The sequence below is a fragment of the Cajanus cajan genome, chromosome 1 (genome assembly GCF_000230855.2).
Source record: "Cajanus cajan strain Asha chromosome 1, NIPB_CcT2T_4, whole genome shotgun sequence".
NCBI lineage: Eukaryota > Viridiplantae > Streptophyta > Magnoliopsida > Fabales > Fabaceae > Cajanus > Cajanus cajan.
This window is the reverse complement of record NC_138517.1, coordinates 90,533,595-90,555,339: the sequence shown is the minus strand read 5'-3', so window position 1 is coordinate 90,555,339 and position 21,745 is coordinate 90,533,595. Positions and strand designations below refer to the sequence as shown.

Below are 21,745 nucleotides of genomic sequence, written 5' to 3'. Positions count from 1 at the left end.
ATATTTCTTTAAAATAATTTATTATTTCTTAAATATTTTTATATTTATATATAAAACCGTGATATGATTATAAAGTCATTATTTTTATTATAATTTTTTATGTATTATATTCATATATAAAAAAGGTAAATATGTTTTTTGTCTGTTTTGAATTTTTAAAATTTGATTTTAGTCTTTCAAAAAATTTATCTTATGTTGGTCCTTCAAATTTTGGCATGCTCCAATTTTAGTGTTCATAGGTATTTATATAGTACTTTATAATAAGCGACAATATAAAAGTAAATTCAAAGAAAAATATGATACATGTTTTTGAGAATTGTTAAAGTTGTGTTAATATATTATTTAATATAATAAACATGTTATTTTCAACTAAATCATGCATTTATTTGTATGTTATTAATTTTATATTTTTTAAATGTTTATATATAATGACTCATACGTAAGAAGTTGTTAGTTTGAATATTGATACTTGAATGGTAATGAATTTAATACTCTTAAGGTACTAATGTAACTAGTCAAATTTTATAATAAAAATTAGTTACTGACGAAATCAATGGTACTTCTTACTTATAACTTTGTTATAAAAAAAAGTATATAAAAACTCATTTAGCGTTTCATTCTAGGGTCCAAAAAATGTTAGGTCTCATCCTGGGTGATGATAACATTTTTCTTCATTTCTTAATCAGAATAAATAACTCATGCGATTGGTTCTTTTATTTATACATGCATATTAATTTTTTTTGATTCATTGCTATATTGATTTGCGTAAAATAATCTCGTTGGATGATAGCTAGTTATGTTATTAAAAAAATATATTAACAGATAAATTACTGTCCCTATAATCAAAGCTTTTACCAAAAATTCTTTGCTCATTTAAAAACTAACGACGGTTTGTAAATTCATTTGTTTTTAGATCATAAATGTCTTTCATAAAATATTTGTGCTTGAATCGGATAAGATATTATGGAAGAAAAAGGTTTTCTCTTCAAAAAATTAACTAACTACACAGTTATAGAACTCAAACTCAACAATCCAACATCACGTTGATATGTTACATTAGTGGATGATAAATATCACTGCTTTAAAATGATGAAATTTAATGTCTTCCATAAGTTTGTACAAGAGGTGATATACCATTTAGTTCGAAGAAGGATTTTCAATTTTTTCTTTAAATTTTTTTTATCTTATTTTATAATAGTGAATAATTTTTTTAATATGTTAAGGTAAACACAGCAAGTGATGTCAAACCACGTAAATTCCATTTGCTGTATTTCTCTGTGTTCTCATTCAATACTTTGTATGCCCTTTTAAGTAACAACTTACAATGTGTTTTCACATACTACTATATGAAATAACACATTATATATGATTCATTACGTTCCTATTTTTATCCTCAACATTTTAATAAATTTTTTTATGAATATTACACTCTATCCCAACTCAATCTGTTTTTTTTGTTTGTTTGTTAAGTTAGCCTCCTAAATATTTCCATTTTTAATATTACACTAGTTATTTTAAATATATATATTATATCATTTACTTTATATTTTAGACAAAACAGTTGATCTTTAGAGGTAAAAAAAAAAATATTGTTATTTCAATAATCAGAAAAATATATGATTTTTCTAATGTGTTTTTGTTTCTATCATATAAAATCATATAGTGTGTGTATAAGATTGAAAAATAAATGTAAATTACTTTTATGTATTGTCTCTCTTTTATATAAAAAAACAATAAAATTGAAGAAATTTTTTTTATTAATATTACGACGTAGCATATCAGTAAATTTGTAATAATATACATGTCAATTAATCAAACCCCTAATCTTTAAAAGTGAAAAAAAAAAAAAGTTTGTGACTATGGACGGAGCCAGATCACGTCGCAAGAGCCAAAATAAAAAAATCATTTTAATAAAAACAAATTTATAAATTTACTAAAAAAATTATCTATAAATAAAATATATATTAATATATTATTAAAAAATAACGCATAATATATATTATTAAATATTATTTAAAATTAATATTAAAATTATGTATAATTATATGTCAAATAAATTTATATACACATATATATATATTGATAAGACTTCTTTTGTAACATTTCTTAAATGAGTATATTAATTATGTTTATAAATAATTATTAAATCCAATAAATTATGATATTCAATAAATTATCTTTTGCCGCAATAATAGTTAATAGCCATTGAAAAAGAATTTAACTTTATTATTAGACAATGGAAGAAGAAAGATATTGTATCATTTGATTAAATTTGACAAATATGATACGAGAAATACCGATAATATTGAAAAAAAATGGTATAAAAACATAAATATGATATTTATTTTAATAAGGAAAAAGAATGTTATTAATTATTTTCACAATAAAAACTATAAATAAAATAGCTTTATATCTTAGATAAATAATAATTAAATGTTTTTATTTTCACGACTAAACCTTTAAGCTCTTCTTAAAAATAGTAATCTTTCATAAAACATATATAATAATAAAATAATAATAATTCTTAAAAAAGTATAATAACATTGATGCAAATTTTTAAGGGGGAAGGCCCCCACTCACACAAGTTGGTCCATTCGGGTTTGTGGCGATAAATAATAATTATAATAGTATAAGCACTCTAAAAAAACAAATAGGTTATATTTGCAGAGGGATAAGTGATTTCTTCTTTTTATCAAGGAATCCGGCGAGATGAAAAAAAATTATATATATAACCTTATATTAAAAAGGAAATTAAAGATAATCGAAAGAAAAAGTTTTATACAATTGCCTTGAAAATATATTCTTCTTTGGTGGTGGAGTGTCCAAAGTGCCTTTTCACAAAATAAATAACACGGGAGCCCACAATAAACTTATTTTTACACTTCTTTTTCTTTTTCTTTTTTTTTTTTTGTGTGTGAAAAGTAATGCTAACTTTAAAGGTTACTGCTTATAAAACTGCTCAACAAGCACTTTTTTTTCTTCCTATATCATTGTGCGAAAAGTAATGGCAAATTAATTCCATTTATATATAAAAAAATATATAATAAAAAAAAACCTGTTTTTCTTCATTATTGTGATTGGATGAACCTCTGTTTATAAGTATGACTAACCATATTTATACATAACAAAAATGGGAAATTAATCCCATTTGATGTGCTTTCTATAAGTATTACTTATTAAATGTGGTTTTTGAGGAAGATGATGAGGAATTTGGAATAGAGGCAATAACAAAAGAAAGGAATATGCACAGGGAACCACAAGCCATTGTGTTAAATAATTAAGATATTGATCTGTATCGTCAGAGTCTGTCAAAATATAATGGTATAATTAATGACAGAAACAACAGTTGTATATAGTAGGTATAATTGGGGAGGAAGGTATATGGGGAAAATTAGATTAATATGATTTACGTTTCTTAAGATTAAGGTAGGAATTAGTCTACTTGTTTACTCTTATTTATATATGGGCATTTAAGCCTAGTTACAAATCATGACATATGTGTATTTTACTAGTTATTGTATTGATAAATTTTAGAATCTTGTTAGATCTAAGATAGAAAAGGAAGATGTTGATGTTGAGAGTAAAAATATAAACTATACAGATGAAAGTGGAATAAATAGTAAATTTTTTGATAAAGGACTTTAATTTAGAGTTAGAGTTTAAGTATTATCTTAAATTATCATTAAGAGAATCACGATTCTCATAGGATAGATTATTTATTTGCGTGTGATATGATTGAAATTTATTTGTTTTGGTATTTTTTTTGGTTTAAACTTGAATGAAGGGCACTTAAAAGGGAAAAAAAATAGTTTTTTTTATTTAATGGTATATTTGATTTGCTAAAATTTATGGTATTAGATATGAAAAAAATAATTATTTTGTATTTGATTTAGAAAAAAGTCATTGGATACGATAAAAAAAGATAAAGAATAATAGAAGAAAAAAAATATATTTTATTGTCATTCACCGCTATATTCTTATTATTATTGTTAGTTAGGTTTATGGTTTATGATTTAGAGTTTTATTTAAGATAATAACAATTTATTATTATTAAAGGTATCAAATTGAACTTCAACTTGGTGAATCAACTTAACTCATCTATCATGAGTCTATGTCAGGTCATGTTATAAAATAAAAATTTGTATCATTTTTTGTTAAATTTCAACTTGATTTACTTAACTCGTGAGCCACTCAAGTGAGTCGGATTAACTCACTTACATCCCTATTTATGATGATCAATATTAAAAAGATATTGTAATGAATTTAATATTATTTTATTTATGTTGTCCATCATTTATCAAATAATGTACAAAATAAAAAGTTGTCTAGTGACTTTAGCATGTATCCTATGTTATTTTTCTTGCTCTATATCTTAATGTGTATCAAACTCACCTTAAGAGAAACAAAATTTTGGAGTAGTAATAATTTATTAGATTATTTAATTTTTTAATATTATTTTTAGGATATTTTATGACTTATTCCGTAGTCAATATATGATAGGGAAAAACTATCTTTAATGTTATAATTAGTTATTTGGTGCACCAAAAAAATATGCCACTTTTCGTATGCCCTATTCTGTATTATTCTATCATATCCTATTGATAAAATATATTTCTTATCCTAAGAAAAACTATAGATGAATTTTAAATATTAAAATGAAATTTATCTTATATATACCTCATTAATTAGCTATATTTTTGTTATTCTTATACATTGAGATTGAGTCTAATTTTAGACTAATTGTTATATTATTTTAATAATTTCACCTAAATTCGAGGTGTGTGTGCAAGATATAAATGCTAAAAAAACTCATTAAAAAAACCCAAAATTAAGTCATCCAAAAAGAACATTTAAGACAAAAGCTCGAATGTGCTAACTAAAGCATAATTGTGCTAGATGATAAAGAGGTCTAAATCAGACATGCAAGATGACACGATTGTACTCAAATCTCAAAGCTATGTATCATAAAAAAAAAAAGAATGATCATGCTTAAACAAGCATAATATATTGTGTTCTAAAATTAGATTTTCGCACTGAATTGATAAGCATTTTGTGCTTAATACAAGAATGGTCCTGGTCAATATCAATCCACATCCAATACTTGTAGAAAAAAGGGTTGTCACATTACCTATCATCGAGTTTTGACATTTTTTTTCTTCTTTTTAGTTCAAGACTCCTTTTTTAACTTTGAATGACCTTTTTGGCTCAAACTTCAAATATTAACATCTTGGATCATGAGTATAACACCTCGTTGACCCATTGTAAAGCATTTTATACACTTTAAAGTTTTTATTGTTATTATTATATATTTTCTAATGTAAGCGATTTCCTCTTTTAAGATGAGATACCAATTTATTAGTCTAAGATTGTGATAATCATGTATTATTGAGATGAAATTTTGACTTAATTATTGATTGTTGTTTTATTTATTTATTTATTAATTGAACTATCATTCTACACTTATTTTTAATTGAGGTATGATGAATTTTTTTTTTTATCTTAATTAGTTAGTGATCATAATACAATTAACTATTAGACCTAAAAGACATTTGAAGTTAATGAATGTTGAATGACCAAACAACTAAATTATTCTTTTAACCCTTTAAATTTCACAAAACTTGTTCTTTTTTCCTAAAATAAATCTCTATGTGATCAATTAGGGGCTGTTTTAGGGAAAAAAGTTTTTATGCATGACTAAACTTTGAAAACACTAAGGATGAATTTGTGATTTTTAACTAAAATTTCAATTAATAATTGAATTTGAGAAAAAGTGATTAAATACATAGATGAATTATAATTACTGCTTATTTTAAATCTCTTTTTGCATTGCCAAAAACCAAATGCTTATTTTAATTCTCTTGTTTTTTTTCATTCCTAAAATCCAAATAATTATTCTGTTTTGACTACGACGTAAGAAAGTTACTACAACTGATTATTTGGGTTCGATATCCTGACTCAGTCCTTCATTTGGTTGCATTTATGATGAAATTTTATTTTTACCAGTGAGAAAGAGGCACAAAGTGCCTGTTAATATTTTAAATTAAAAATAAATAAATAAAAAATGCTTGAGTGAGTGGCTGTGGCCTTCTGAGTGATTGTTCATAGAGCCTGAAAAGTTTTAATGTGAAAAAAAAATTTAATTTTAATTTTTTTTTTAATTTTTTTATTAACAATTAAAGAGTATAATAATATGTTAACCTATATTTTTGTTTCCTCAATTTTTATTAATTCATAATTTTGATTCTTATATTTTAAAATAGAAATATTTAATCTCTATAATTTTAAAAATAAGAAATTTTAATCATTTCATCAAATTAATATTAATCATACTTAAATAATGTATCGTTCACTAACATGTTACCAAAAAAAAATAATCTCCTTATATATAATATAGATTTAAAAAATATATTTAAATATTATATAATGACACAAATTTCAAAAAGTAAAAAACAAAAAATTTGTCCAAAAGTTAAAAAGCAATTTAAAAAGTTATATCATATTTGAAAAAATAAAAAATAAAAACACTCCTTAAAGCTCAATTAAACAAATATTTCGTACTACACTGATATATACAAAAATACTTAAATTTACACACATTAAAAAATAGTTAAATTTATTTAATTTTATTATTTTCAAATAAAAAATAAACCTTACTTCTTAAACTACTTTTAATAATATTTTTTAAAACAATAATTACATTTAATTTAATTATAATTTATCAAATAATAAAATTATATAGAATGAAGTAAATTAAAATTTGTTATATTTAAATTTAAAAAAATTATATTTATTTTTTGTTTATATATAAATTTAGAAGCAGTACTATGTTGTAATAAAAAGACGAAGAGGAGTAAGATGCATCTTTTTTTAATTCAAAGCTATATATATATATATATATATATATATATATATATATATATATGTTATTTTATTTTATTTTTTTCTTTCTGGGCTATCTATTTTATTTGATGAGCATGAAAGCTATTGTAATCGAATCAAATAATTAAAAGTAAAATTAAAAAAAAAAAAGGCACAAAAATGTAATTGTGCTGTAATTTGACCAACACTGGGAAGGTGGATGGAACCCTAATTTAATAGAATGGAAGGAGGGTGGGACTCGAACAACTATTTGATCCGAAATACAAGCTTTTGAAAAAGCCCAAAACAACAACATCAACACCACTGCCCAACACCACCTCCAACGCTCTGCAACCTCTCTGCAATGTACGTCTCCAACCTTCTCTCCTTCTTTCATTTCTCATCTGCTAGATCTATTCTTGCAAACCCATCTTTTATGCCCCCGCTTTTTAAATCTAGGGTTTCGAAACTTCGCTGCAATTCATTTCATTTTTATTTGGGGCTTTCATTTGGAAAGCGCATGGAGAACCGATTGCGATAATGAGATTCTTAGCACACGCTTGATTGCCGCAGAAATTTTGGGGATTGGAATGTGATTTGGGGTTTCTCTTTGAATTTGATGCAGAAGTTCGATTTTTTTTTATGCTGGGTTTATTGGGGTATTGTGCGAATTCAAAATGGGGGTTGTTGGTTTCCAGCATTACTGTCGTGATCCCTTGAGAGATTGGGATCATCCAATGCTAGAATTTTTTTTTTTGGGGTGTTTGTTAGCTGTATGTCACTAACTAATTATGTTTGATGCTACTTTGATAGTGATAAATACTCCATATTCAGTGTTGGTGTTGAAATGATTGCTTCCGTTTCGAGTTGCCTTGTGTTCTGTTATGTGTGAGATAAATTACTTCGAAAATGATGTTTTGAATGAATTTGATGATGGACTTGTGCTCGATTTATTAAACAGAATCACTAAGGACCCATATAAGTATGTGCTGTTTTAGCCCTTTTTTCGTTTATAGGTTTCGTTTTATCATTTTGATATGCCTGGTTCCCTTCACTTCGTTGCGAAAGCTTTCAGTTTTTTCTTTATATTAATGGCTTTGCTAGTGCTGATTTTAATTTGCCTCATTAATCAAGGTGTCATAATGTTAGCTTGGCTGCTTTTGAAAATTGTAGAGTATGGCGTATATTAGAATTTGGTTTGTTTTTATTTAGTAATTCAGTATAATTGTGGTGTTAGGTGTTTCTGAGCTTTTCTGCTTGTTTTTTTCATTTCATTTTATTTTTTCTTCTATTTATTGCATTTCATTTATCTTTGAATTTTATTATGAATTTAGGGCTGACGAGGAACCTGTTGATCAGAAGAGATATCTTGAAGAGTCTTGCAAACCAAAATGTGTAAAACCATTACTGGAATATCAGGTGTGTTTTCTTAAAGTGTAGAATTGTAACCTGGAACATTTGAAGATGAGATTTATTCTTAATTTAGTGTGTTTGGTTTCCCGTTGAAAACACATGTAATCATAATTTTCACATCAAAAGTATACAAAGACAGAAGCTACTTCTATTGGCTTCAGAGGGACTATCATCAATCTTCATTCAACGTGCTCCCAAATGCCATCTAGATTTTGAAATCAATAATAGATTTGCTCTGTAAATGAATTTTAGAGTTATTGGTTAATTATATTGTCCCTTATGGACCAGTAAAATTTATGACATGATCCACTAAACTTACTAAAGTTTATAAATAGAGAGTAAACAATTCTATAGTGATGAGTGTATAAGAAAAAAAACGATGAAGCGGGGTGCTAGCAAGAGTCAAGAAATGAAGAGAGGGGTGGACTTGTCAAAGCCAACTCCAGACAAGTGGCCAAAAGGCATAGGTCCTAGGCAGAGAGTTGACAGGCTCATCTCACTTGTGTGCCTTGTTGGAATAGACTGACATCTAGGGAAAGTGTACTTTATTTCTATTCCTCTCTTTCCTAGAACAAAGAAATGCCATGTAGTGAAGAAAATATTGGAATTTTCTGGTGTCTTTGGCCAAGGTTTTATGATCTTATTATCTGAATGTTTTATAGTTAATGAGTGGGTCAGATAGTGACGAAACTGGGCTATTGTGTTAAGCTACACAATGATAATCCAGCTACTTTTCCTTTACTCTCGTGTTTTGCACTTCACTCGTACTCTATTGAGAATGGCACAATTATGCTGTAGTCTTTAGTAGGAGCGGATGTTTTTGGGGTTCATTCCAAGTGAAGAAAGTTTGTACAGAACTGCTAGTTGATGGATTACTAGCTTAGCATGTGAATAAGTATTTGCACGTACTGTTGGAGAGTTGACACAATAACAAAAGGAACTTCATGAGGAACAAACGCCTCAAACTCACAGTCTTAAGGACTCAGGCTAGGGTGAAGACCTTTAGCTCACATGAGTGTGGACTTCCTCTTACATCCCCTCCCCTCTTTCTAGTTGAGAGAACAAATGCTCGTATATTTCTGGGCACCTTAGATTTTGATTTGTTAGTTGAATAGATACTCAAAAGTCAGTGTTAACTTGGCATATTTTTGTTCTGCCTCATTTTTTATTCCTTCAAATTAAGTTCTTGCTTGGCCAAGAAAAGTAATGTTTAAAATTGCTACAGGCATGCATTAAAAGGATACACGGTGACGAGTCTGGGCAGAAACACTGCACTGGACAATATTTTGATTATTGGTCTTGTATTGACAAATGTGTAAGTATCACTGTTTAGTAGTAATTAAGAGTCGTATGGTTTGCTTGTGTATTCTCTGATTGATCATGATCCTGTGATGCAGGTTGCACCGAAGCTATTCACCAAACTGAAGTAATAGGAAGAATTTGATGGCTTATTATCATTGCATTCTGTTCTATTTTCATTCCCAAATAACTTCTTCTAAACATTCGATGTTATAATAACCAGATTATATGCCCTGTATGGTTAGTATTGTGTTTATTGTGAAGTTTTGAGCCTATGGAGACCATAGATTGTGATTAATAAGAAACATTATGCCAAATTTTAACTGAGATTTGGTAGGATGTATTTTGGAGAATGGATCGAGCATTTTTATTCAGTTTTGAAATGTTTTGATGTGCCCTGCACCGAAAATAGTCTTCCTTTATATCAAATCTAATCAATGTTTAGGTGGCATTCATCTGATATTCTGATTGCCTCATTAATTTTTTCCAAAATAATTTGCCTTTTTGGAATTCTCGTTCTGTAATGACTAATATGTATTCGTGGTGCATGTGGGAGTTTGAAGATTTCAGCTCGGGTTATTTCAGTTTTTTTTTAACGTCAAAGGAGATTATTGGATTTCCAATCTTAACAGAAAAAAAAAGGGAATCAAACACATAATTAAGTGGGCAACCAAATTTTATAGTCGATATCGTAGACGCATAAAATTCTGTTGAAAGCCGTAAATTATTAAATGTTTAGTATTAATAACATGGTTATAAAAAAAGTTAATTTTCTAATTCAATAAAGAAACTTTTTTTTTTCATTTTAGATTGTTACAGCGAAGAAATTTTCTTCTAATTAGTACTCACTACCTATTTTAAATTTTTTTTATAATTATGTTTTTATCTTCAAGTATTGCAATTTTGTGAATTTAATTTTTTAAGCTTTTTTTTAGTTTTTTTTAGATGGTCTCTAAAGTTTTGATTGATCAATGTTAGTTCCTTTAAGTATTGCAGTTATTTTTTTTTTTTTAATTTTAATTAAATAATTTTAATTTATAAAGTGTTATAATTATACAATTTTAGTCCTCTCAATTAAAGTCTAATAATTTTAAAAAATTATATTAGAATATAAATGTATTAGAAGAAAATATATATTAATTTACTTTCACTAAAATATAAATATATTAGATAAGATAATATAAATGTATTAGACGAAAATTAATTATAAATATTCGGTATATCATGTTACTCCTTAGTTTTAAATCAACAAAAATTATTAAATTTATAATGAAAGAAATTAAAATCAACAAAAGTTATTAAATTTATAATGAAAGAAATTAAAATCGTATAATGATAATACTTGAAAAATTAGAATTATTCAATTAAAAATTGATAAACTAATATTATATAATTTTAATATTTGAAGAATTAAAATTATTCAATTAAAATTTTGAATCTAAAATCGAATAAGTACTATATTGGAGGACATAAATGCAAGAAAAAAATTAGGATGAGAATGTTAATAAGCGCTAAGAACACTAAAATTTCTTTTACCAAAACAAAAGACTAAAGAATTAAAAATGTTTTTTTTTTATATGTGAAAATACCGCTAACACCCTCCAAAATCCTCGTCATTTCTAATGCGATTCCATCCGTAACTTTTAATAATAAGAATGTTCTGTAAGTTTTGATAAATAAAAAAAAAATCTATTACCAATTTCTTCACGTTTAGACCAACAAACCCCTTTCAAAAACATCACACTTCCGGATTTTAAAATGTATTGCCAAAAGAAAATTGTGAAATAATAAAAACTTACAGGTCTGTGGCCTCCGTAAGAATAATTTTGGTTGGGGAAAACTTATTAACATGTGTTGAATTTAAAAAAAAAAAAAAAAACGTGCTAAAAAGTTTCAATATCTCAATAATACTGCAATACCACTGCATATACAAGTTATAGAATGGAACCCAAGAGACAAGATATTATAACAAGTTCTAATAAGATTTTCTCGTCTTTATAGTTGCTTTTTCTGATTTAAAAACAGGAAAGGAAACGAGATAAATCAGAGCACATCATCATCTACGACGCAAGCCTTCTTTTCGCAAATTTTCATCCGTTTGTTTTAGCATACTTTGGGAACAATTGCTTTCAATCGGGAAATCGAACAATACGTTAATAACAAGCAAATTAGTGGGGCAAAATAATAGCAATAAAGCAAGTGAACATGGACAGCAAAGAAGATTCTAAATGTTATTAACTGCATCAAAATCCTGATAGAACTTAGTCACGTACACTGCATAATAAACACTCCAAAAACCAACTAGAGCGGTAAACTCGAGATTGGATGCTACAATTACTTATGCAAAGCACAAAGACAATTCTTTTCACCTACATCTGATGCTATACAATAAGGTTGATCCTTTCCATCTTGAAACCAGGTAGTACGCTTCTGCAGAAGCTCGTTCAGAAAATCATCAAGCTTCTCAATAGTGATGTTTGGCATCACCACCACATGTGCGATATTCCCCTTGCATGCCAACTGCCACTTGCGTATAAATTCCTCATCATGTGGCCTCTCAAACACAACCGTGCTGCTCAGCTCATTAAGCATTGCACCAATCCCTGCGTCAACAAGGCGGTCTTTGAAGTAGTGTGCATTTCGCAAGCATTTCTGTACTTCTTTCTGAAAACCTCTATATCCTTTCCGATTCAAGGTATACCAAAGGAATATGGGAGCATGGCCATTCCGACTACCCATGATTGTGGCATCCCTAGAAGCAAGGTATTCCACATCCCTAGCGAGAGCATTAACATATTCCAATCTTGTTATCTGCACACCACAAGGCATGGGACACCCTACAAATTTGTGGCCAGAAACGCTGACACTGCCAATAGGCTTCTTAAAAGTGACTTTTGGAGCCTGAAAGCAAATACAAAATAATATAGAATATGGTCAGGTTCACATAACTACAGGAATAGCTCTCAAATTCTTATTTTACCAACTGCTCAGATAAATTGTCCAGCAAAAGATGAGATGGCCAAGAAGCATGGAATTTTAACATTAAATATAACCAGTTTATAACAAAAGTAACATTCCCAGACTGAAATTGGAAGAAAAAAAAAGTGGTCCAGTTTCATGGGCATGTAAATGATCAATGATAGTTAAGTGTATACTTGACATAAAGTGGGTTGATGAACAACCATCAAAACACACGTTTCTACTATCATTTAAAAATTACTTTATAGCAAGCAAGCAAATAAATGACAAAATGAGCCACCATAAAATTGACAGGTTATGCATGGAAGAACCAAAATGATGTTTGCTAATTCAAAATTTACACAACCAGAACAAAATTGGAACAAATGAAGATAGCAGATTAAAATTTCATCATTCTATCTCATACAAGTTAAACGAGTCTGGTCACATTTGCACATACTTTTTTCACGAAAGGCATCATGAGACCAAACAATGCCCCATCACAATGGATGTAGAATCTGTCTTGCGAAAATCCAGCTTCTTCAAGTTTCTTTATGACCATATCAAGATCATCCACAGCTCCTTTCACAGTTGTACCTGCAATTGTTTCAGTTGTATGAGCAAGAATCAACAAAGTGAAGAGGAGGGGGGCCACAAGATGTGTGAGAGAAACAGTGAAGAAACTTACCAATGTTCACATTTATAATTGCTGGCTTATCCTTGTGCCTAAGAAGCTTGGCCTCAAAATCATCACAATCAATCTCTCCAGACCAAAGAGTATCAATCTTCACACATTCCATTCTGTACATTCGAGCAGCTTTAAAAATAGAATAATGTGACTCCCGTGAGGCATACAAAATCCCATCTGGAAAGACCTCTCTCCTGTACAAGTCATATAACCATATTAGATGTTCTTTAAAGGCTTACGAAATGTTGAAGTTGAACTAAATAAGACTAGCTGAAACTAACCCAACTAGGATGCCATGGAGATTTCCCTCTGTACCACAGTTTGTTATATAGCCCCAGTACTCATTTTTCTCCAGTTCCCACAATCGGGCAAACCAATCCAAAACACCAACTTCAAACTGCCGGGAATGGACACCATAGTTGCTTTCGATAAATGGATCTCCCAGGTTGTTAATGGAAAAGTGCTGAAGTTGTGAGAGCGCACCATAATCAAAATCCAAATTATAGGGGTACCCTGGAATAAATTTTTCATAAATTAAATTCAATAATTGAAGAAATACGTTGGCATAAAACATTATGCAAAATCCTGATAAACTCATTCTAAGCTTAAGATAAGAAAATAATAAGCAAGGACAGAGTCTATTAAAAGTGTCAAATGCATCACTTGGTGTCAACAAGGAGACTTCAAAATCAGGTGCTATTCAGCTCCAGAAGAATCTAGATTGCTTAGTAATGAAGGCACAAAAAGTATCAAAGACTGCAATTTCACGCAGACACAACCAAGCTTCGTTCCTAGAACTTGGAAATCAAAGATTATTGACCCAGGTATAAAATGATGAGGGAAATAAAAATGTGAGTGAAAGATCAAACTAAATTGATATGCATCCATGAAACTGGAATCTTCTATCCAAATATCTCCCACAAATTGAAAAAACAGGATTTGAATTTATGTCCATGCATTGAAAGCTCTCCTAAATTGCATTGATTTAAACAAAATATTTTATTGGTTTACATATGTTTTTAGTCCCCCAAATTTAGGATAAATTTGATTTTGGTTCCTCAAATTTAAAATTACTGTTTTTAGTCCTTGTAATTTTCAAAAATCTTGTTTTAGTCCCTTAGATCACCATATTTGAAACTAATAATTTGAGACAGTTATACAATATCCACCAGGTTTAATGTGATGATTTTATTGACAAGGACACTAGTAGTAGATTCTATACAATATTTAATAAATTTCTTAACAAAATTTGAGTATAAAGACTAAAACAAGATTTTTTGAAATTACAGAAATTAAAAAGACCAATTTTAAATTTGAGGAACTAAAAACAAATTTACCTAAAATTTGAGGAATTAAAAATTTATTTAAGCCTATTTTATTTCAATTCAAATTTGAAGGGTTACAAAACCATGACGGCCATCAGCAGTTTTGGATTTTCAAAGTCAGGACCAACAGGTAAGTCCAGATTCCAGAACACACATTAGGAGTTTGGTTGAGATGACTCTAATTCTAAGGGGATCCTTTTCGTGGTTATGCCAATTACCACGAAATTTCTAGTACAAAATTGTTTTTTATGGACTAGCATATTGTGAGTTGTAGCATATTTTAATAGGTGAAAACAGAAACACATACTTTATTCAGCGTTATAAATATTTTTTAATGCTTATACAATAGATTTTAGATTTGTTATATTTACCCACCTTGAATTATGCAGGTAGGTTAAATGCGTCCCACAAAGTTACAACCAAAACTTGCTGGGGTTCACACAACAAATATAGGAGGAACATGAGTCAAACAGAAGATGACAGTGATGTGGGTGAGCTAAAGAATGAAGAACAAGTGCAATGCTAAGTGGTAAGTGCTGGTGCTGAGTTCGGTAACTTGGGTTGACACAACCAATGCAGCATAGCAATTATGAAAAATCCCAAGGGAAGAAATAAAAGCAGTATCATGATCTGAATAATTTGGTTGACTTCCCGCATACAACACAACAAGATTAAACAAGCAAATATTGTCAAACCTAAATGATGCTTTGTCCTTTCAGTCAAAGCTCTTTTGTATCTGGCCAACACACTTGCCATATGAGCTTCCCGATCCCCAGTAACCTCGTCATCTGCTTCAGGCTCCGTGACTTCTAGACACATGGTATGAATATTTCTTCCCAGTACTATTTCCCTTTTCGCTTTGTCCTTGATCCGCGCCTCCTCCTTGACAATGCCTATGTCTGCAACTGCAGCAGGCACGGGATCTATGATTACAGCAGTTGCATCAAAATCCTCGGGCAACGGCTCAACTCCGTTGATTCTCAACTCCTCATTTAAAGCCTCAACACTTCCATCCATTTTGTTACCAGCAACACAAGAACAGCTGGCATAGATGGATTGCAAGAGTGAATCATCAAAATAGAAACCCAGCCACCGGGTAAATTTAAGAAGCACAACACGCACACATACAAAAAAAAAAAAATGCACAATTATTTTCGCCATTTTATCAAATACTTTGCGTGCACGCGAGACTACACAAAAGGAAACAACACCTCGGCCGGAAACAGCACTTCACACACAGATCCATTTAATTTTCCTTTAAATCTATATTTATTTATATTAAATTAGTTCATCATATGAACTCAGCCACCAAAAAACAAAGATCTAGTTCAGAAAGCTAAATTTGCAGAAGAAAAAGTAAGGATCCTCATTCTACAGCCAAAACCAGAGCAGTTAGTATTCCTCAAGCACGTGCAAGAAAATATCGATGCGTTTTCGCAATAACATAAGATACGAATGACATGCACAAAATACGTATCAATGTTAAGAGAAGTGCGACCTAAGCAACGAGATGCAGCGAAATCCACAAGTACGAAAAGAAGAATAAGTTATGCATAATAATTATCGATGGAACCTGGTTGAAAGACAGATCTGAAGGAATAGGAAGAAGAGAAGCTAACCGCTAGAAGTAGCGTTTGAATCGACGAAGGAAAGAGAGTGAGGGCGAAAGACTCGGCCTCTGGCACGAGAGAGATGCAACAAATGGGGAAAAGAGAATGGCGGAACTGAACATGCCTCCTTTTATAGGAGCGTCAGATTCCATCACGCGCTTAAGCAAAAGAAATATTCACACACGGAACATGTGATGTGATTGTGATTCCATGAGGTGGAACGATCCTCCGCCGCAGAGCAGTCCCCACAAAGATTTCGGAATCTAGAAAACTCACGTAGAATCTCTTACCTTTCTCTCTGTAAATAATAATGATATAGTAATAAAATAATGTGGAGAGATCGAATTCTTCGGGAAGATTTAATTTATTCAACAACTTATTTTTTTAATGCGTAAATTCTACAAATTAAAAAATAAATAAATATTATTTTATACTTTATTTTACTAATTTTGAATTAATAAACAACCATAAAAATATTTTAACCGCTAAATTTAACCTAATGATTAGAGATTATAATAGAATACACAAAATTTTATGTTTAACCCTTATGTCCTCATAATTAATGTATAATTAATGTAATGTCATCATAGTTAATGTAAGGAAAAATATAAAAGAACAAATAACTTTGAAGTAATTTACTTTTAAATTTAATGTAAACTAGTAATTAACCTTTTTTAATATATATGTTATATTATAGTTAACATCTACAATAAATACAAATATTTCAAATTTATAATGAACAACCTATATTATAGAATAAAATAATATTTATTTAATAGTAACATTTAATAAAATATTATAATTTAATTCAAAAAATAATAAAAAAAAAATTATTAGGTTATAAGATAGTCAAATAAGACCAAACATGCATAACAATTTAATCTGTGATATAAAAGTAAGAAAGGTAAGTAAATTTGTATACACGAAACCTGTCATAATTTTGATAAAAAATATCTAGTTTGATTAGACATGAGTGTGAATAATATCCAAATTATTAAATTGGATATAGAGGTGGGGATAAATATATATACTCGTCTCGTATCCATACTTGTTTTAAATTTTTATAAATTTAATTTATTTTAAAAAAAAATTATTTGACATTTATATAACTTTACTCTATTTTAAATTTATGACAAATAAAACTTAATTAATGTAATTTTATAAATATTAATTTATGCCAAAATTATTATTTTTAATATATTTTTTAAAAATATTCATTTAATTTTTGTTAAAATACGAGACAAGTACATATATACTTGATATCTGATGAGGACAAAAATAGAAACACAAATTTTATACCCATATGATATAAAGATAATAATAGGTATAGGATATGAGAACGAGGACATAGACAAAAATAATAAAATTCATATCCATTCCATCTTGTTACCATTCTTGCATAAAAGATAGTATAAAATGCTCTTTCAATGAAAAGAAAGGAAAAATTATTAAGAATATACAGGTCAAATAGAGTAAAAATATATACAAATAAATGTACCAATGATTTGATGTAAAAATATTTTTTAATTCTTTTAATCAACAGTAGACTACTAAGTATAATAATATTGTTGACTTTAATAATAAAAAGAATGTTATACATTTCGACACTAAATTAAAAAAAAAACCAACAAAATTGTGATTTTAAATAAATTTTAGACAAAACAAAGATGAAAAAAAGTATTAGAGAGTGTAACTAATAACTTTATTATGATAATTACATGAAAAACATTACACCCGTATTAGTTTCTAATTGGTTGATTGGCTATTTTTTTTACCCTAATAATGCCTATAAATTCAAATTTTTGGTTTTCTAATTTTAATATTTTTAGTTTTAATAACAGTTTAAAAAATATTTTATTAACCAAATTATCATTTTAAAACCTAAACATAAAAACATATATATTAGTAAATTTCATAGACATTTGCTAACTTACGTACAATTTTTTTTTAAATGAGTAAGTTAATAAGTTACACTTAGATGCATTTAAACAAAAATTATAGTTGTAACTTATTAACTCACTTTTTTTTTTAAAATAAGTAAATTTGCAAATATCATATTCACTTTATTTATTATATTATAAATGAATCAAAATAATAAAAAAAATTAATTTGGTTTAAATTTGAAGATACTTGCAATAATATTTTCAAGACAACAACATTTTAACTTAAAATAATTAAATATAATAATAATAATAGTTATATTTTAAGTAAAATATAATTTAAAATTAAATTCATAAATAATAGCACACTAATAATATTAACTTAATATTATAAAAAAAACCCTCACTTTCTTAGGTGATGTGGATAATCATATAGTTAATTTAATGGTCAGGGAAGAAGAAGTTTTGGTAGTAAAAGCAATGTGAACCTAAATTTGATTTTAATGTAACTATTTCTGTAATATTCTTATACTTTTAAAAAAATATAAAGAGAAAAAGGATACTCCCTTTAATTCTGAATATAAACAAAAAAAAATCTCATATTTTTTTCCTAAAATATATGTAAATTTAAGTTAATTTCATTTTATTTAATGTTGTCATCTCAATATTATTTCATTTAATTTAGATTATATTTTTAATATATTTTTTTTCATTCTGGATTTTGAGTTTAAAGAAATAATAGTTTAGAAAAATAAATTATTTTTTATATAATATTAAAAAGATTAAATAATGTTAACAAGTTTTTTTAGCTAACGTGAAATGCTTTTTTATCCCCCTAATATTCAGAATTAGAGATAGTAATGTAAAAAGTGAATTAATCGAAAGAGTGACGAGAGACTATTTTTTAATAATAATAGTTATATGTATAATTTTAATTTTACTTAAAATATATATTATAAATTTCAATCATAAATGAAAAAATATTATTAATTTAGTGGTTTATGGTCATGTATCCCGTCAATAAAAAAAATTAACATTTTTTTTTTACAGAAGAATCAAAATCATATATTTGTATCAAGGAGATTTCTTTATTTAGTAGAGTACGGTGCATGTCACTTGTAGAAGTAATTAATTATATACAATAGTAGCTAGACCTTATTTGGTCCGAGTGGGCTGCTCCTATTTTATTTTATTTTATTTTATTTATAATAATTACAGTATTTATACGAATTATGTACTATCAAAAGTGCTTATTATTTTTTATTAAAGACAATAAATATATATAAGATAAATATGTTTTTAATATAATTCATTTTATTTAATGTCGATTAAAAGTTGTTAGCATATATAGAATAAATATAACTTTCTCAATATAATATATTTTATATTTAGGATCAAAATTATAATTTTAGAAATCCACTTAAAAAATATAAATTACTATCACTCATGTTGATATTGATTACTTATTATTTTAATTATGCTGGACTTTAAATTATTTTTGAAAAAGATCCTAGTTTTTTTATCCAGTAAAATATTATACTATTTCATTCTTATAAATATTTTTAATACTTTATAAAAAATATTAAATAATATTCTCTATCTAATACTAAATAAGAGGATTAGCAGGAAGATTTAACAAGAGAGTTTAAAATTAAAATTAATTATCAATATACTGTTAATATAAATTTTTTTACATTAATAATCAATCATATTTTTTAAATTATTTTATTTTATTTTTATTTAATTAAATAAATAAATGACATGTTATTATTAAAAAATATGATTAATTATTAATATTAATTGTATCTTTTAAATTATTTTATTTTTATTTAATTAAATAAATAAATAATATATTATTATTAAAAAATATGATTGATTGTTAATATAAAAATATTTTTGGATTAACTCTTAAAATTATTTAAAAAAGATAAAACACATAAATACATCTAAATGTGGTACTCGCAATGCTAGCGCGTAGCCTTTGAACGAGAATACCGAAGGAAGTCCCAAATGTCCAAAATGTGAAAACCCTTGACATTTGATCTTCCAAATCAAAAGGTTGAATCGGCGATGAAGGTCCTCGAATCCAAGAAGGTGACAGAGGCACGGGAAGAGTCACCGGAAAAGCCTTTGCAGAAGAAAACTAGGGATTTGCCCAACCTAACCGAATGTCACGCCTGTGATTTCAAATTCGACGTCTGCACAGGTAAGAACAGACTCCGACCCCTTTATAGCGAATGGCGCGTTGTTCTTCTTTGCAAAAATTGTTTTTCTTCAGTCCAATCTTCCCAAATTTGCTCCTATTGTTTTTCCGGAGCGTCTGCCGAATCATTTCGTTGCAGTCAGTGTCACCATTCTGTGCACAAATCTTGTTTCTTCAAGCACAGAAACGCCCCTCCGTGGTCCTATGCTTCTGACTTTTCTGTCTGTGTCGATTGTTGGATTCCTAAACACGTGGCAATTTCAAGAAGAAGAAAATCAAAACTTAAGGGTGGGGAAAATGGTAGGGTTATGTTAGAGAAGGGAAATTCTAGGGTTTTGCAGTCAATGGAGGAGAATGTTGAGGTTGCTGCTAGGGCTAGAGAGGGGGCAACGAAGAATGCTTTGAGTTTAGTAACAAATAGGGAAGAGCCTTTCAAGATTGATGCTGTTAAAGTTCTTGATGGTTCTGAGTTGACTTTTGAGTTGCATCCACGTTTGAATAGCTTGCCCAAGAGTTGCTGCATAAGTTACTTGGATACTCCAAGGAGGGGTGCTTCTACTTCGAGTGTCAACTCAAGGAATGATGGTGGTGGTCATCAACATAATAATACTTGTAAATATGTAGGATCTCTGGATAGTGGTTCTTCAACTGATCTGAATCTTCTCTGCATTGGCATAAGTGACATGGAAACTGGTTCAAAAGATGGAGAAGAGCCGGTGAAGGAAGGGGAGGGAAGCTGTTCTGGTCGTCTGATAAACTTCACTGAAGATAATAGTGTGGAACTTAATCGCAAGCAAGCAGATTCTGCATTGCATAGGGAAGAACAACGATGCAAGGATCGCTATTTCTTCAAGTATAGTAGGAGAAATTCCAGTTTGAAACCAAATCTAGGTAGTAAGCCCAAAGGCTGTTAGAAAGAATTTATCTTGAGTTAGGATTTAGAACTCGATTTTTGGGATTGCATATCAATGCTTGTTTGCAAGCATCAGCTTATTTTCTCTTCTGCTTTCTGTTTTATCTATGGATGAATGAATAAAGTTCTTCTAAAAGAAAAATAAAGTTATGTAGACCGGAAACAGGAATAATGTTAAGAAAGTATTACTAATAATTTCATTGATTAAAATGATAAGCTATACTGGCTTTCTATAATGCTGGAGGCAGTTTTTCATATTGCTCCTGTTCACAAATTTACAGGCATTTGAAAGACTCAATTCCATGACGAGTTATTCTCTTGATTTTATCTATCCTATTGAAGTTTGATTCTATGATCTATCAAATCTTTTATTTATGTTTTTACTTGTTTTAATGCTTGGGAAATATTTCAGACTTTACCCTGTAATAGCCTTCTGGGCAACCTTATAAATGTCCAGGTTGGATTTTAGATGGATAAGGCTCAAGGTGATTGCAATGTGTTAGAAGTTGTATCATTTTTGATTGGTAGTTTTACGATATATAGAAGTGGTTTAGTAGTTCTTCTGTAGCCTGTTTGTTGTAAGGTGATATCTTCATCT

General features: G+C 28.3%; 2 protein-coding genes across 4 annotated transcripts; one reads left to right on the top strand and one right to left on the bottom strand.

Moving 5' to 3' along the window:
* The first annotated feature begins 7,063 nt into the window (after positions 1 to 7,063).
* On the top strand, positions 7,064 to 9,944 carry LOC109803967 (cytochrome b-c1 complex subunit 6-1, mitochondrial). The gene is made up of 4 exons (XM_020365682.3): positions 7,064 to 7,224; positions 8,193 to 8,277; positions 9,497 to 9,586; positions 9,669 to 9,944. Coding segments are annotated over exons 1-4 (210 nt in total). The 5' UTR covers positions 7,064 to 7,222; the 3' UTR covers positions 9,702 to 9,944.
* A 1,832-nt stretch (positions 9,945 to 11,776) lies between these two features.
* LOC109803568 (serine decarboxylase) lies at positions 11,777 to 16,320 on the bottom strand. 3 transcript variants are annotated; one of them, XM_020365194.3, is made up of 6 exons: positions 16,161 to 16,320; positions 15,237 to 15,583; positions 13,498 to 13,729; positions 13,217 to 13,410; positions 12,989 to 13,125; positions 11,777 to 12,471 (listed from the first exon to the last, which is right to left on the bottom strand). In XM_020365194.3, exons 2-6 carry the CDS (start codon positions 15,556 to 15,558, stop codon positions 11,905 to 11,907), a joined length of 1,452 nt encoding a protein of 483 aa, XP_020220783.1. In that variant the 5' UTR covers positions 15,559 to 15,583; positions 16,161 to 16,320; the 3' UTR covers positions 11,777 to 11,904. The 3 variants fall into 3 exon arrangements, with proteins under 3 accessions (XP_020220783.1, XP_020220784.1, XP_082923723.1); XM_020365195.3 differs by having other exon boundaries at positions 16,115 to 16,266; XM_083067597.1 differs by lacking the exon at positions 16,161 to 16,320 and adding an exon at positions 16,040 to 16,160.
* Between the last annotated feature and the right edge of the window lie 5,425 nt (positions 16,321 to 21,745).